A 15190-nucleotide genomic window follows, 5' to 3' on the forward strand; every position below is an offset into this window, starting at 1 on the left:
GTTGAGTTTTGTTGGTCTACCAGCATCCTGATACAAACTGAAAGTTTGTACATGGACATACATTGCTTCCTGAACTTTCTTAAGAGTCCAAGAATTCCCTGACACCCCCAAAAAAGAGTTATAAACAAAACTAAGTCTGGTCTAAAATTTCTTACCCACCCAGGAATTTGCTGAAAGGGGGTGTAAGCAATCCATCATGATGAGTTTGTTGTGTAAAACAACTGACCACACACCCAAGTCACTTTGGTTTTTGCTTTTCTCTTTTATTAATTACAAAATCCAGAAACCAGTGGTAGAAAAATAACAAAGGAAAAATCCCTAAGTTGTATAATAAAAACCTGGAGAGCAGGCTAGGCATGTGCTGGGCAAGAGGGGAATGGACAGATAACCAACCCATGAGGAGAAGCAGGGGGAGTAGCAGGTGTCAGAGTGGCCCAGCACCCCAAGATCACCCTCCCAGCACACTGGTCTTCTTTGGGTCTTCACCAGTGGGACCTTCAATACAAGAGCTGGTAAACCGTGGCACTATTCTTGGAGCCCGTGACCAGATACCGATTGTCAGAAGATATGTCACAACACAGGATGTGTGCGGACTCCTCTACCTGGAGGGAAAGAGAGGCCATGGAGGAACAACATGCGGGGTGTTTCAGGCTTCATACAGGGCTCTTTTCAAGGCTCCATGTATACCCGAGGCTTGGTCCAGAGGCCAGGCTAGGTTCGGAGCTCAAGGTGGAGCCCAGGAGTTCCCAGGACCTTGAGTCCTCATTCCCCTTGATGTACTCAACAGCCCTGGTTGCCATCTCAGAGGTACTTTCCAGCACTATCTCTGGGGCCCCATCCGGGGTCTGGGGTTTGTGAGCTCCCAGTGCCTGGGTTTGCACACCCCTCCACCCAGTACCTGAAACAATCTATGCAGAGAAGGTGCAGCTATGCAGCGGATCGTCTCATTCATTGTGGCCACAAAATAGCTCCCTGGCAGAGAAAAGACAGATGGAGGGGCCAGAGACCAAACCTGCCTTCCAGCCCCAGCTCTGCTCCCGACAAGACCAGGGAAGGAACCACTCTTTCTCTGCCTCAGCTTCCCGCATCTATAAAACTCAGAGACATGACCCAAACCATTCCTTCATCAGCCTGCTCCCTCCTGCCACACCCAGGATCCCGGGGAGAGTCCCTGAACAACAGGACAATCACATGGGGCTCCGTTCCTCTTCTGTCTTTGGCTGGTGTCTTTGGGCTGGGGTTCCGTGTAGGAAGCTACCATTACAGACAGAGTCAGAAAAGCAGAGGGAACAAGCAGAGAAAGGAGGGAGGAAAGAGACTTCCCTGGTAGTCCAGTGGCTAAGACTCTGCACTCCCAATGCAGGGGGCCCAGATTCAATCCCGGGTCAAGGAACTAGATAGATCCCACATGCTGCAACTAACAGCTTGCCTGGCGCAACTAAGACCTGGTACAGCCAAATAAATAAGTGATAATAAGAAGAAGAAGAAGAAAGAAGAAAACTTAGCCATGCCAGCAGGGGAGAAAAACTGGTGGTGCGAGGAAGCAGAGGCGAAGGCAATGGGAAGGTGGCCCGAGACCTTGGTCTGGCCAGTTCTGGGGCCAAAGACGGGGGAACTAAACAGTCTGAAAGGAGGCTGGGCCCAGACTCCACAGATGAGCAGACAGCTTGGTAGGCGACGGGGCACCCAGAGGTGTCCCTGGCCTGCTCACTCACCACAGGAGGCAAACTTGAGATTGTGATGGTAGATGTATTTCTGTAGGACAGCCTTAAACTTTTCCTTCCGGTGTGTGTGCACGATTACGATGTCGCTCATTCTCAAGCCTACTAACAACCACTCCTCACTCGGGTCATGGGTGATGCTGAGGATCTGTCGGGGAGGAGGTTTGGGGTCAGCACTCAAAGAGGCCAGGCCCATCATTCATCACCCCCCACTTCGGCATGCACCCACAGCTCCCGGGCCCCAGGGACCGCACTCAGACCCTCGGTAGTCATGCGGGCACCTCATGCCGTAAATCATGTTGCTGCAGCCTCTGGTAGCTCCTCAGGTCCCAGGAGTATAGTTTGGTGTCTTCACCTCCCGTCCAGAACTTATTGCCCGTGATGTCCACACACTGGGATCCGTATATGGGGACTTCATGCTTCCTGGTGGGAAAACAACTCAGAGGTTCATGCGTCGGTTGAACCCTCAGAAGTCTGGGGCCCAGGAAGTCCCTAGATACGCAGCCCATATGCGTCCTCCACACGGACTCACCTCGTCCTACTGCAGAGGAGGAAGTGAAGCGGGGCAAGCAGCCCAAGCTTCCCAAAAGCCTCACCGTTGCACCCCACCCCCTGGGGTCATACCTGATCAAGATTTGGTTCTGTAAATCCCAAATTTCAACAAATCCTTTGAAACAAGCCACGCAGATCTGGGCATTGGAGGATAGCGCCAGGGAATAGCACACGGGGCCAGTGGAGGCCAGTTGTGCCCTGACACGGGGGGTGGGCGCCAAGTCCCAAAGTGTCAGGGTCTGGGACAGACCCCCCGTGATCAGGCTCCGCTCATCGGGGAACAGCTTGCAGGTGAAGACACAGCTGTCACGGTCCTGTTGGAAGGGCCAACATTCTCAAATGGTCTCCAGGAAGCATGGGCTCTCAGTGTCAGGACAGAGGTCATCCCGAGCTCCCCCAGCCTTCTGGAGGACCCCTTACCTGGAAGTTGAGCTGGGCCTGGGGCGCCCGGTCCCAGGCATGCAGAGCACTCTCATCCCACACTCTGATGTAGCCGTGGCCACACGTGTACACGTGGTGAGTGGAGCCACTGACGGCCACTGCATAGACTTTCTTCCCGTGGCGGAGTCGGCCGACCTTCCAGGACTTATGTGGGGCCCTCTGCCTAACCACCACGTCATCTGGAACGGGAGGCTGGGGTGGCCACAAAAGGGTCACAGCCTTGACCTGCTCTCATCGATGGGAGCCAGCCTGTCCTATCCTCTAACTCAGTTCCTAAGCCTGCATCCACCAGCTGCTCTCTGATCCCCAAGCAGGACCATGTCCTCAACTGGGGTCCCCAGACCACTGACATCCTTCTGCACCAGCCCAGGGTGGCCTCCCTGACAAACAGGCCATATCTTAGACACTTCTGAGTTTAGCGATAACAGCAGAGCCTGGCTCAGAGTTCCCCTAAGGATGTCAGTCTAAATGCGACCCTGACAGCTGAGGCCCTACACACTGGTGACAGACGGAGGGGAGCCCAGGTCCAAAGAAGCAGGGACTCCATGCACCCACCACCTATGGGGGACAGAGTGAGGGTGCAAACATACCACACACCCTTACCCTCTTCCTACTAACTTCTTGTTGAGGCGGGAGAGGGGAATGGGAAGGGAAAGATACTAGGATTAAAACAAAAAAAGACACGTACAATTGCTCTGAGGAATGACAAGACTTCTTCACTGGGACCAGGCGAAGGACAAGGCTGACCTACAGGGAGAGACCAGCGGCCACCCGCTCAGAGAGGTAGGGTCTCGCAGCAACAGCATCACAGGACCCAGGGAGAAGGCTGCTCTCACATCCCAGGGTACCCCCACTCTGAAGCCCAGCCACGGGCTGCACCCCTGTTGCTCACGATGTTGCTCACATCGTCCCAGCTAGGACTTACCAAACTCCGCTCCTGGTGGGGGGCTGTGACACAGGGAGGAGAGAGGGAGGAGACAGACGGGAAGTGAGATGGGTGGAGCCTCCCTCTCCCGAGAAAGTTCACCACCCCAGGCCAGCCTTGTTCAAGTGAGGCTTACTTGAAACCACACGCTGCATCTTCGGATTCTGCCTTGGAGAGCCGAGTGGCTGGCAGCTCAGATCCATCTAGGGCCTGGGGGGCCCACTGCTGGGGACTCACACAGGTCGTCTCTTGATAAGCTGGGCCACGCTGACTCGGGGAGCCCAGGGGCTGTTCCGGGGGACCGCACACCTCGCCCAGCTGAGACCGCGCACGGTGCTCCAGCTGGGAGGAAGCATCAGGGCTCTCTGGCATGTCCCTCCTCTTTTCAGGCTCATCATAAATTGGGAGCACACCGAACGAGGCCTCTTCCTTCTCTTCACTCATGGTTTTCAGTCAATGAAGTGCCTGAGCCACCTGGTTCCAGGGTTTGAGGAATGAATGAGTTTGTCACGCAGACCCTGGGTCCCCAATTTGTCCAGATCCCCTGCAGCAAAAGACAATTTGTCCAGATCCCCTGCAGCAAAAGAGAGAAGAGATGCTGACATGTGGATGCGATCTTTGGGGTCTATTGAGAAGGCTGTGAGAACACTCCTCTGAGGGAGAGGATTCGCAATTGGCCACAGACTCACTTTTGATACTAAAGTTGGCAGTGATGGTGCCGAGGGTGAAACATCACTTGGACATTTTGAGATGTTATAATAGTACCAGGGGTGTGTTTTGGTTTTCCTTCTAGAGACACAGACTGCACTTCCTATCCTCTAAAATCAAACTCACCCTTAAATTTGAACATGCAGATCAGGTCAGTGGCATTAAGCACAGACACACTGTTGAGCAACAATTCTGCTTGCGTGCTCAGTAGAGTCCAACTCTTTGCAACCCCAGGGACTGTACCCCACCAGGCTCCTCTGTCCATGGGATTCTCCAGGCAAGAATACTGGAGCGGGTTGCCATTTCCCACTCCACAGGATCTTCCTGACCCAGGGATCAAACCCGCGTCTCTTGCGTCTCCTGCACTGGCAGGCAGATTCTTGACCACTGCATAGCGTTTTCAAATGAGGGTTCATCCACCAGGTAAAAGAAACATGAAGCCACAGGAAACCATACACACATCACGGGGTCTCTCCCCTCTAGAGGGGACAGCATGGAAGAACTCAGCGGTCATGCAACAAGCCTTGGGCGAGGCTGCAGAAGGATGAAGAGGTTGGCTGGTGGGGATTTAATCTTTCCCATCCTAGGAGTTAATTCTGAGAACTGAATGCAAACAGGATTGTGGAATACTCAGAATTATACAAGGCCAGTGGCAAACACTCAAGACATGGCAGATAGTGTGTTTATTTGAGAGCTATGCCAGGGACCAGAGCTTTGAGGATTGAAGGCAGACCAAATGCCTTCCTTCAGGATGCTCAAAAGCCAACCCCAGAAGTCCCAGGCGAGACCCAGTGTTCCACTGACAGGACAGATCAGAAGCTATAGGGACAAGATGACAGGCAGGGCTGAAGAGGGGATCTTCCAGTTGGAACCAATGCCTTGAAAGCCAGGCTCGGTCCTCAGCTCTCAGATACAATGGGGTACCCAGGCTGCCTGCCCTTGGGAAGCTCCTCCGGACACTTGGCGGTCTCACTGTGCCTGTGGCCCTGAACCAAATACTTCACATTCCTGGTCCCATTTCATCCACACACCTGTGCGGGCCACATTTGACAGGTTTTAAATACTGAGGTTCTGAGTGGGTAGGCAAACAGCTAGAAAGCACGGAGAAGAGGTTCAAATTCTGCCGTGTCTGGCTCTCAACCGTCTCCTTCCTTCCTTCCCATCAGAGGAAGGAGGGTACCATCTACCACAGTCACGATGTAGTTACCCAACCCCCAGCAGTTCCACTTTCAGGAATTTATCCTCAAGTTGCCCTCAAATATAAGCTAAATAATCTATGTCTAAATGGAAGCATTATAGCATTGCTTGTGATAAATGACTGGACAAACACGAAGTCTTTAAGAAGGGAGTGGTAAAATAAGTCACAGTAATATGTGTAAAGTGGAATATGACATAACTGTGAAAAACAACAAGGACACTGATGTCTGGACGTGGAAAATTCCAAGGGAAGTTAATGGGGAAGGAGTGGATTCAATGTGTATAATGCACAGCTTTGGTGTAAAAGAATGGAAATTAGAACCTACCTTTGCATATGCTTGTATAGACTTAAGAAATTAGGAAGGGTGCTGCCCTAGGAATAGAAATTGGCAAGTAGGAAAAAGGAATGGAAGGAGGATGTCACTGCAAAACTTGGGATATATTTTGCATGCCTGTGGCTCTTTAGACCTAAATTAAAATTGCTGGACCATGAGCCTTTTTCCTCAACCAGGTCATTTCTTTATAAAGTGTCCAAGGAAGAGTCAGCATCACCAATTCCCTTCTCTGCTCCACCCTCAGAACCGGGAATAAAAGCAACTCTTTTTCTCAAGCTTCAACACAAAATGCCAGAGCAGAGATTCACCCTGCCAGCAAGACAAGCACTCACCAGTCCCTCACGGCACGCAACTCACCTCCGTAGGCAGGTCAGACGCTGGAGGCAGGAGGTGAGAATTGCACACATGTGGTTAGTAATGGGAATCGCTTCCTCCAGCCTCGTCCACCCCTCCCTCCCTCAGGCACTGCCCCTTGTGCTGCAGGCTGCTAGTTTAGACTAACTGATAATTAAGCCCTGGGTCAGAACCTGGGTCAGGTGTAGGGCCCTGGAGGGCTCATCAGTTACCCGGCGTGACCTTGGCCACCACCCACCACAGAGCTGGGCTGCCTTTACTGATAAGGCTGGGATAAGAGTCCTGGGATAAGACTGGGATCTGTCCAGTAAATTCACAGCAGGAGGCCAGGTGCAGTGAGACATTTTTCAGGGGATGGGTTCGGGGCACCCCATGCAAGCCAGTGTTTTCGCAAAGATGGAGAGTTGGGTGGAGCTACACCAGGAAGCAGTTTCACATTTTCGTCTCCAGGTGAACCCCCTGGGCAAGGGGAGGCAGCCCTGTCACCTCTCATCTCTTACCAGTCTCTCTCGGAAAGTGAGGATCAGGGAACTCTTCTCTGCGGAGGCTTCACCAGTGATTCTTACATTGGAGTGCTAAACACCTGGAGGGCTTGTTAAAACCCAGCACTGGGCCCACCCCAGGAGATTCTGATTCTGTGTCCCTGGGGTGGGGTCTGGCTCTAGGTGAGTGATTACACCATCTCGATTATCTGGGCCATGAAGATCTTTTCTGTATAGTTCTTTTGTGTATTCTTGACATCTCTTCTTAATATCTTCTGCTTCTGTTAGGTCCATACCATTTCTGTCCTTTATTGTTCCCATCTTTGCATGAAATGTTCCCTTGGTATCTCTTATTTTCTTGAAGAGATCTCTAGTCTTTCCCATTCTATTGTTTTCATCTATTTCTTTGCATTGATTGCTGAGGAAGGCTTTCTTATCTCGCCTTGCTATTCTTTGGAACTCTGCATTCAAATGGGTTTATCTTTCCTTTTGTCCTTTGTCTTGAGCTTCTCTTCACATCCTAAAAGAAATTCATCCTAAAGGAAATCAGTCCTGAATATTCACTGGAAGGACTGATGCTGAAGCTGAAACTCCAATTCTTTGGCCACATGATGCAAAGAACCAACTCTTTTAAAAAGACCCTGATACTGGGAAAGATTGAAGGCGGGAGGAGAAGGGGATGACAGAGGATGAGATAGTTAGATGGCATCACTGACTCAATAGACATGAGTTTGAGTAAGTTCTGGGAGTTGGTGATGGACAGGGAAGCCTGGTGTGCTGCAGTCCATGGGGTCACAAAGAGTTGGACACAACTGAGTGACTGAACTGAACTGAACTGGTGTGGGGTCTGAGACGATATTTCTAGCACCTTCCCCGGTGAGGGTGACCCTGCTGCTGGAGGTCTGGGGACTCCACTGGAGAGGCACCGCCTAAATCCCTGTTTGGTGGTCCTTTTCTGGCAGGAGGGGAAGGGGTAACGAGGCCATACCTCTCCTGCTCTGCTCCCCTTGTTCACCTCCAGTCATGGCCCACCCCTCCCACTGAACACACTCTCTTCTGTTCTGCTTTTCTCACTTGTTGCCTTCCTTCTGTTGAAGTGTAAGTCCTGAAATTGCTGCTGCTTACAAAGAAATCTTTTACCACTCCTGACCTCCAATATCCAAAGCTCTCTGTCTCTCCCTTTCTCTCTCCCCACTCATGAACACAGCCCTTGTCTCCAAAACTGTTACTGCTGCCTATCGTCTTCCAGATAATGCCTGTATTTAAGGTCTATCCCTAGGTGACTTCCCTGGTGGTCCAGTGGCTAAGACTTAATGCTCCCAGCTCCCAACGCATGGGGCCCGGATTTGATCCCTGGTCAGGGAACTAGATCCCACATGCAGTGGCTAAATGATCCCACATGCTGCAACTAAGGCCAGGTACAGCCAAATAACTAAATATTTTTTTAAAAAAAGAGAGAGAGAGTTGTCCCTGTCAAGGCTCCATGTTTCCATCCTCATGCTGTTTGTTCTCTCATCTAGGACCTCTGTTTTGAAAAAAAAAAAGATTTATGAAAAATTAAAAAAAGACCACGTCTGTCACTTTCAGACAGCCTGCCAGCCTGAGAGAGGCCAGTGAGAGGACCCCAGTGGTCAGCGAGGCAGCCCCTGGAGAAGAGAGTTCATAGAAGGGGCCTAGGGTCTGGATCATAATCCAGAGCACTGCTGGGCACTAGACGTTCATTTTCTGCATCATCATCATAGTCCACTCTCAGAGCCAACCCAGGAGGGAGGTTTACAGTGAAGGGAGCTAAAGCTTTGAGAGTTTGAATAACTTGCTCAAGATCACACTGCAAGGAAGGGCTAGAGTTAAGACTTTGAGACCAGGTTTGCACAACCCCACAGAGCCTTCTATTGGAGTGCAGGGAGACGGAGGACAATAGGAACAGGGGGGCCACTTGGCTGCAGCAGCCTGGAGGGGTGCTTTCTGGGCACTCTCAGGACAGACATGGGAATGCTAAGAGTTGAATTGTCAACTATTGATAATAATGGAAGTGGGGACTTGCCTGGTGGTAAAGAACCCACCTTCCAACGCAGGGGATGTGGGTTTGATCCTTGTTGGTGAACTAAAATCCCACAGGGCAACTAAGCCCACACATGCATCACAACTACTAAAGCCCATGCACCCTGGAGCCTGTGCTCTGCAACAAGAGAAGCCACCACAGTGAGAAGCCCGCCCACCACAACTAAGAGTAGACCCTGCTCACCACAACCAGAGAAAGCCTGTGCGCAGCAAGGAACAGCCTGGGCACTGCAACAAAGACCCAGAGCAGCCAAAACCACAAACTTAAACACAGAATTACCATATGACCAAGCAATTCCGCTCCTAGGTATATACCTAAAAGAATTGAAAACAGAGGCTCAAACAGATTTTTGTATACCAGTGTTCACAGCAGCATTATTCGCAATAGCTAACAGGTGCAAACAAACAACCCAAGAGTCCATTAACAAACAGATAGATAGGCAAGATGTGGTATATCCATACACTAGAATATTAGTCACCAGTAAATAGGAAGGACACATACATGCTACAGCTTAGATGAACCGTGAAAACATTACACTAAGTAAAAAAACAGACATAATAGCTCCATATGTATGAGGCCATTTACATGAAATACCCAGAATGAAAGTGTAAGTGTTCTTTGCTCAGTCATGTCCAACTCCTTGTGACCCCATGAATCACTCCAAGGAGTTCTCTAGGCAAGAATACTGGAGTGGGTTGCCATTCCCTCCTCCAGGGGATCTTTCTGATCCAGGGATCAAACCAGGGTCTACTGCATTTCAGGCAGATTCTTTACCATCTGAGCCACAACAGAGATCAGAGACCATTTACATGAAATACCCAGAATAGTCAGATCTATATAAAGAGAAAGCAGATTAGTGGTTTCTAGGGATTGGAAGGTGGGGGTGGGGGTATAGGGATCAACTGCTTAACAGTCATGAGGTTCTCTCTGGGGTGATGAAAAGGTCTGAAACTAGATAGTAGTGACCAGTGCACTGTGAAAGTACAAATGCCACTTTAAAATAGTTAAAACGGTAAAGTTTATGTTACGTGTATTTTACCACAATTAGAAAGCCAATGAAAACAGACTTTGTGCCAATGAGTTAGAGGCCGTGCAAGTCCCAGTAGCATTTTCCCCTTCTTCCTCTTCATCCACCAAACCCCAAACAGTTTAGCTGGTAGTTTTCTAACCTTTGCTTCCATAAAAGAAGAACCAGCAAGATGCAGGTATGTACCCCTCCCTGCAGTGGTCATGTATGGATGTGAGAGTTGGACTGTAAAGAAAGTTGAGCGCCGAAAAATTGATGCTTTTGAACTATGGTGTTGGAGAAGACTCTTGAGAGTCCCTTGGACTGCAAGGAGATCCAACCAGTCCATCCTAAAGGAGACCAGTCCTGGGTGTTCATTGGAAGGACTGATGCTGAAACTGAAACTCCAGTACTTTGGCCACCTCATGTGAAAAGACCCTGATGCTGGGAGGGATTCATTGGAAAAGACCCTGATGCTGGGAGGAATTGGGGGCAGGAGGAGAAGGGGACAACAGAGGATGAGATGGCTGGATGGCATCACCAACTCGATGGGCATGAGTTTGAGTAAACTCTGGGAGTTGGTGATGGACAGGGAGGCCTGGTGTGCTGTGATTCATGGGGTCACAAAGAGTCAGACACGACTGAGAGACTGAACTGAACTGAACCCCTCCCTGCCCAGAGACCCTGGCCAGCTACAGTCTAACGGGCAAGGGTTTGTTCGCCCTCTGGTGGGCAATCAGAGAGCAACCCAATTCTAACCACCTAAGATATCTGTGCTCACATCCCAAAGCACTTAATGGTTGTACTCAGGGTGCCACTCCCCCACCCTGGAATTTCTCTTTCTGCAGGAGAGCCTCCAGAGAACTGACTAGGGCCCCTGCTGTGGATGAAAATGTATAAACCATATAAACACAGGCACAAAACACTTCTTCCCTTACGAATTTGTTGACATCATCCATTCAACAGAAATTATTCACAGGCAAGTTCCACCCAGCCTGTGAATGCTGGAGGTGGTGTTGGAACTGTGGTGTTGGAGAAGACTCTTTAGAGTCCCTTGGGCTGCAAGGAGATCCAACCAGTCATCCTAAAGGAAATCAGTCCTGAATATCATTGGAAGGACTGATGCTGAAGCTGAAACTCCAATACTCTGGCCACATGATGTGAAGAACTGATTTATTGGAAAAGACCCTGATGCTGGGAAAGACTGAAGGCAGAAGGAGAAGGGGACGACAGAAGATGAGATGGTTGGATGGCATCACCAACTCAATGGACATGAGTTTCAGTAAGTTCCGGGAGGTGGTGATGGAAAGGGAAGCCTGGTGTGCTGCAGTCCATGGGGTCGCAAAGAGTCAGACATGACTGGGCGATTAAACTGAACTGAAGTTCCGGCCTCGCCCAATGAGTTACCCACAAGGAGCTTGTGGTCCACAAGGCGAGTCAGTAAACCAGCAGCTCCAAGTAGAGAAGGCAGAAAATGGTATCAATTAGATGGAGGTGAGGTGAGGACCCAGAACAGGGGACACAGTGCTAACCAACCAAGGAGATCAGGGAGGCCAGCGAAGGGGAGGTGGCCTTTGGCTGAGCTGTGTGAAGGGGGAGGGGAAGAGTTCTCCAGGGAAGGGACACTCCTCACAGTTCCCTGGGTCCCCGCGCTTCCTCTCTCCCCCTCCCTTCCTGTCGTGAGGAGCCTCCAACTCACCACTCCTTACTCTGAGCCCTTCCCACAAGAGCACGGTGGTGGGTCCCACCTCCCCCATCTTGTAGGTTCTTCCTACCCATCTCACCCCCACAGCCTGGCTACTGAAAGCTTGTGTTCTCAGTTCTGCATTTCACTTTTCCTGACGGAATGACCTCTTACCTCCCAAGGGACGTTTAAGCAAAGCCCCTGCCCCTCATTCCCAGGGGCCTGGGACTGCCCCCTCCCCGAAGTCCTACAACAGTTCTATTTAAGTACATTCCCCTGGTGGCTCAGATAGTAAAGAACCCACCTGGTGGGTCCCTTGGGAGGTAAGAGATCATTCCATCAGGAAAAGTGAAATGCAGGGTTGAATCCCAGCGTTGGGAAGATCCCCTGGAAGACAGCATGGCAACCCACTCCAGTATTCTTGCCTGGATCATCCCCAAGGACGGAGCAGTCTGGCGGGCTACAGTCCATGGGATCGCAGAGTCAGACACAACTGAGCGACTAGGCACGGCCCGCAGTCCTAAGGCAGCCCTCTATTGTGTTCACCATCTAGGCCTCAAGTCAGATTTCATGGGGTGTAGGACTGAGGGTGGGGGTGGGAATAGGCTGTGCTTCTTTTAAGAAAAGTTTGCAACGCCTTCTATGCGTCCCGCTGACTGACCTGCAGGACACGGGGTCCTGGACGCACACAGTCCAACTCCGAGCCTTCACGCACCCCAACATTCCCCCACCTCCACCCCCACCCCCGCGCCCTGGTCTCTAAGATCGTGTCGTCCCCCACCCCTCACTCCGCGGATCAACAGGAGACTTACCGTCAAGGGCTCAGACCGGCTGCCCCGGGACTCCGCCTGGGAGACTCCTCAGGACCAGAGCAGGGAGAGCCGGACCGCAACAAGGGAACCCGGGGAACCTCGCGCTCCTAGTTCGTTTCTTCCCGCCCTGCAGTGAGCGGACCGGCCGCCGGGGGCAGCAGGGGCCAAGCTGGCGGTCTGTGCGTCTTAATGGCTGGCTCCTCGTGCCCACAGCGCCGGCCTCCGAGCCCTGGACGCGCAGGCCTGTCCTGTCCGCTCTCTCTCACTTCGAGGCCAAAACAGAGTCCCAGGGCGACAAGGCGCGCGCCCAAGGGCGACAGGAAGGGAGGCAACCACTGGAGGCGGCCACCGGCTGCCAGCGCCGCACGTCTATGGCCCAGGACGGATGGGACCCAGAGCCTCAGGCCCCCATCTGCAGCAGGTGGGCCCCGGAGGCCCGGCCAGCACGGCCGGCAAATGCGTCAAACCCTGGGCAGGAGGACCCCTTACCTTGGCGAGCCGAGGAGAGGGGCGAGAAGGTGCGTTCGGCCGCGCCGCTGGGAGGGCTTCCTGGAGGCTGGGCTTCGGCTGAGTGTGGGTGGGATTTCAGTGGCCGGGAGGAGGGGGGGGGGGCACGCTTCAGGGGCACTGGAAACACTTGAGCACCGACCTGCGCAGGGCAGGGGCTGGGGAGCAGGGAGGGGAGGGTGGGAAACCAGAGCCGGAGTGGGACTCAGGCCCGGGAAGCCCAGGAGCAGGCGGAGAACGCCGGGCCCCCGCAGAGCGGGCTCAGACCCCGGGCGGAAGCCCCAGGAACCCTGTGAGGTGTGGGATTTGCTGAGACCACGTGGTCTGTGGTGCGAATGGGGCCCGAGAGAAGGCGGAAGAGGCTGCAGGGAGGTCGCGGAGAAGACCAAAGTTCGCTCCTCTCGGAGTCCCCGGGCACTTCGGAAACCCTGGCCTGTGGATGGGCCCACAAATGTTCAGTTGAACTGAGTGAACTGTGTAAGGGAAGGGGTGTCCTCAGTTCCTTGTCAGGAGAAAGAACAGCAGAGCGGGGCTATGGTCTGTGAGGAACGGGGATGTCAGAGGCGGAGAGGTCAGAGGAACATCTTACGAGCCTCTTCTCAGAACCCCCAGCCCCACCACAAGGACAGGGCTGCCACCCAGGGGGAGCTGTGCTGTCTCTTTCCGCCCACCCCCCCACCCCCACCCCCACCCCCACCCTGACCAGATGTCACAGAAGCCCTGCCTCCACCCATTGCACACACCCTCCCTCCCTGATTGGGCCTCTGCTCGCCAGGCTTCCCAGACCTGCTGAATGCCCTGCATCAGCCATATTTCCTCTGAGCCTGTTTTCCCTCCTGATCTGGACAGGGCAGGATCAGGTATTTTCTGAGGTCCCTTCCAGTGTGACAGGCCTGGGCAGAAGGGTGCCCTGTGCTGCAGAGATGGAACATGTTTACCTGGACTGAGAGAGACACTTGATTTAATCCTGACCCTTCCAGGCTCATGGCTCCTGATGAGAAAGAAGTGCTTTTTCGAGGTCTCCAGTGCCATGGCTCTTCTTAGTCTCTGGAAGGCCCCCACTGGACCCAGGCAGCTCTTCACTGGAGTAGTGAACATGGAGGCTACAAGGTGTCAGGACTTCTGGGCCATAGGGTCCACATGACTTCACGAGACTTTGCAGTTACCTGCTTTATTCACCCTCGTATCCTTGGGATCTGAGCAGATGACCTACCATGGATAGTAACAAAGCTACAGAGAGGGAGAAAACTCTCAGGAGCCGTCTGGGTGAGATGGGCCTTACGCCCTATGTCCAGTCCCAACCCTGCAGATCAATAGCCTTAAGACCCAGAGCCCAAGTTCACACAGGATTTGGGGGCAGATCCAGAAGATAGGTTCTGTCCTCAGTGATTCTCAGCCCTCCTAGAGTCCCTGCCTTGGTCCTGCCACAGCAGAGATGGTGCTAAGACTCCACCTGGAGCCAGGACTGCAGGACTTCCTGTCCCCATCTCTCCTGTCACATCCAGAGACCAGCTGGAGAATATTCATGACCTAGGAGGGGTGGGGTGAGCCACGGCCTTCTACCCTCTTCTCTGGCCTGGGTAATGGGACACATCAGCCACTGATTGCTGTGTGACCAGGGGCAGTGCCATCTGTCTCTGTTTCAGTGTTTCTGTAAGTAAATGAAGAACATGGATCCATGGCTTGAGGCACTTCTGGGTTTGTGTGGTCTACAACTGCCCAAAGGAGTAGGCCAAGATGGTTGGGTAAAGGACTATGCTCTCCTGTGTTCGGGGGCTGCCAGGGTCTGCCTCCACCCATGTGCAGCTTCCAGAAGCTGGAGTTGGGGGCGGGGAGAGGTCACTTATACAGTGGTCCTGGACATTCTGCTGAGGTGCTACACCATGTCATTAGCTTTCTGCCAGGAGTGGTTCCTCTGAGGTACAAAAGACAGTGCTCCCAGCCAACACTGGTCTTCCGAGCTACAGAGAGTGCAGGAGCAGGTGTGGGGAAAGGGGGTGCTGTGGGGTATACTGTGTGTCTATGAGAGTCTGTGTTCATCTTGATGTGGGACAGAGGTTTGAGGGCTTACTATGTGTGACTGTATGCTTTTAATTTTTACTCCTTAGAGTACTCCTGAGACTGAACATCTTCATTAGTCACTTTTGTATCTTTTTAAAAAGCTGCTTGCTATTGTTTGCTGGGTTTTAGAATTTCTCTTAACTGTAAGATTTCTTTGTATATTACATACTACATGTTAATATCACAAATTTTACAAAGGTATTTCCACTTTTTGTGCTTTATCTTTTACTTGGAGTTATTTAAAACAAAAGCATAAAGGTTCAATTTTGAAAAGCCAATTTATCAATATTTTCCCTCATGGTTGGTTTCTAGCTTTCATCTGATGCTTAGAAAGGTTTTCTCC

General features: G+C 52.0%; 1 protein-coding gene across 3 annotated transcripts; it reads right to left on the reverse strand.

Moving 5' to 3' along the window:
* Positions 1–242: 242 nt before the first annotated feature.
* TLE7 (TLE family member 7) lies at positions 243–15090 on the reverse strand. 3 transcript variants are annotated; one of them, XM_043436864.1, is made up of 10 exons: positions 12769–15090; positions 3776–4183; positions 3640–3662; positions 3403–3461; positions 2694–2906; positions 2346–2587; positions 2003–2144; positions 1716–1869; positions 899–972; positions 243–602 (listed from the first exon to the last, which is right to left on the reverse strand). In XM_043436864.1, the coding sequence occupies exons 2-10, from the start codon at positions 4081–4083 to the stop codon at positions 498–500; spliced, it is 1320 nt and encodes a 439-aa protein (XP_043292799.1). In that variant the 5' UTR covers positions 4084–4183; positions 12769–15090; the 3' UTR covers positions 243–497. The 3 variants fall into 3 exon arrangements, with proteins under 3 accessions (XP_043292799.1, XP_043292800.1, XP_043292801.1); XM_043436865.1 differs by lacking the exon at positions 12769–15090 and adding an exon at positions 12280–12382; XM_043436866.1 differs by lacking the exon at positions 12769–15090 and adding an exon at positions 12280–12325 and having other exon boundaries at positions 3776–4113.
* Positions 15091–15190: the final 100 nt, after the last annotated feature.

This window comes from Cervus canadensis, chromosome 18 (assembly GCF_019320065.1).
Source record: "Cervus canadensis isolate Bull #8, Minnesota chromosome 18, ASM1932006v1, whole genome shotgun sequence".
NCBI classification, from domain to species: Eukaryota; Metazoa; Chordata; class Mammalia; order Artiodactyla; family Cervidae; genus Cervus; species Cervus canadensis.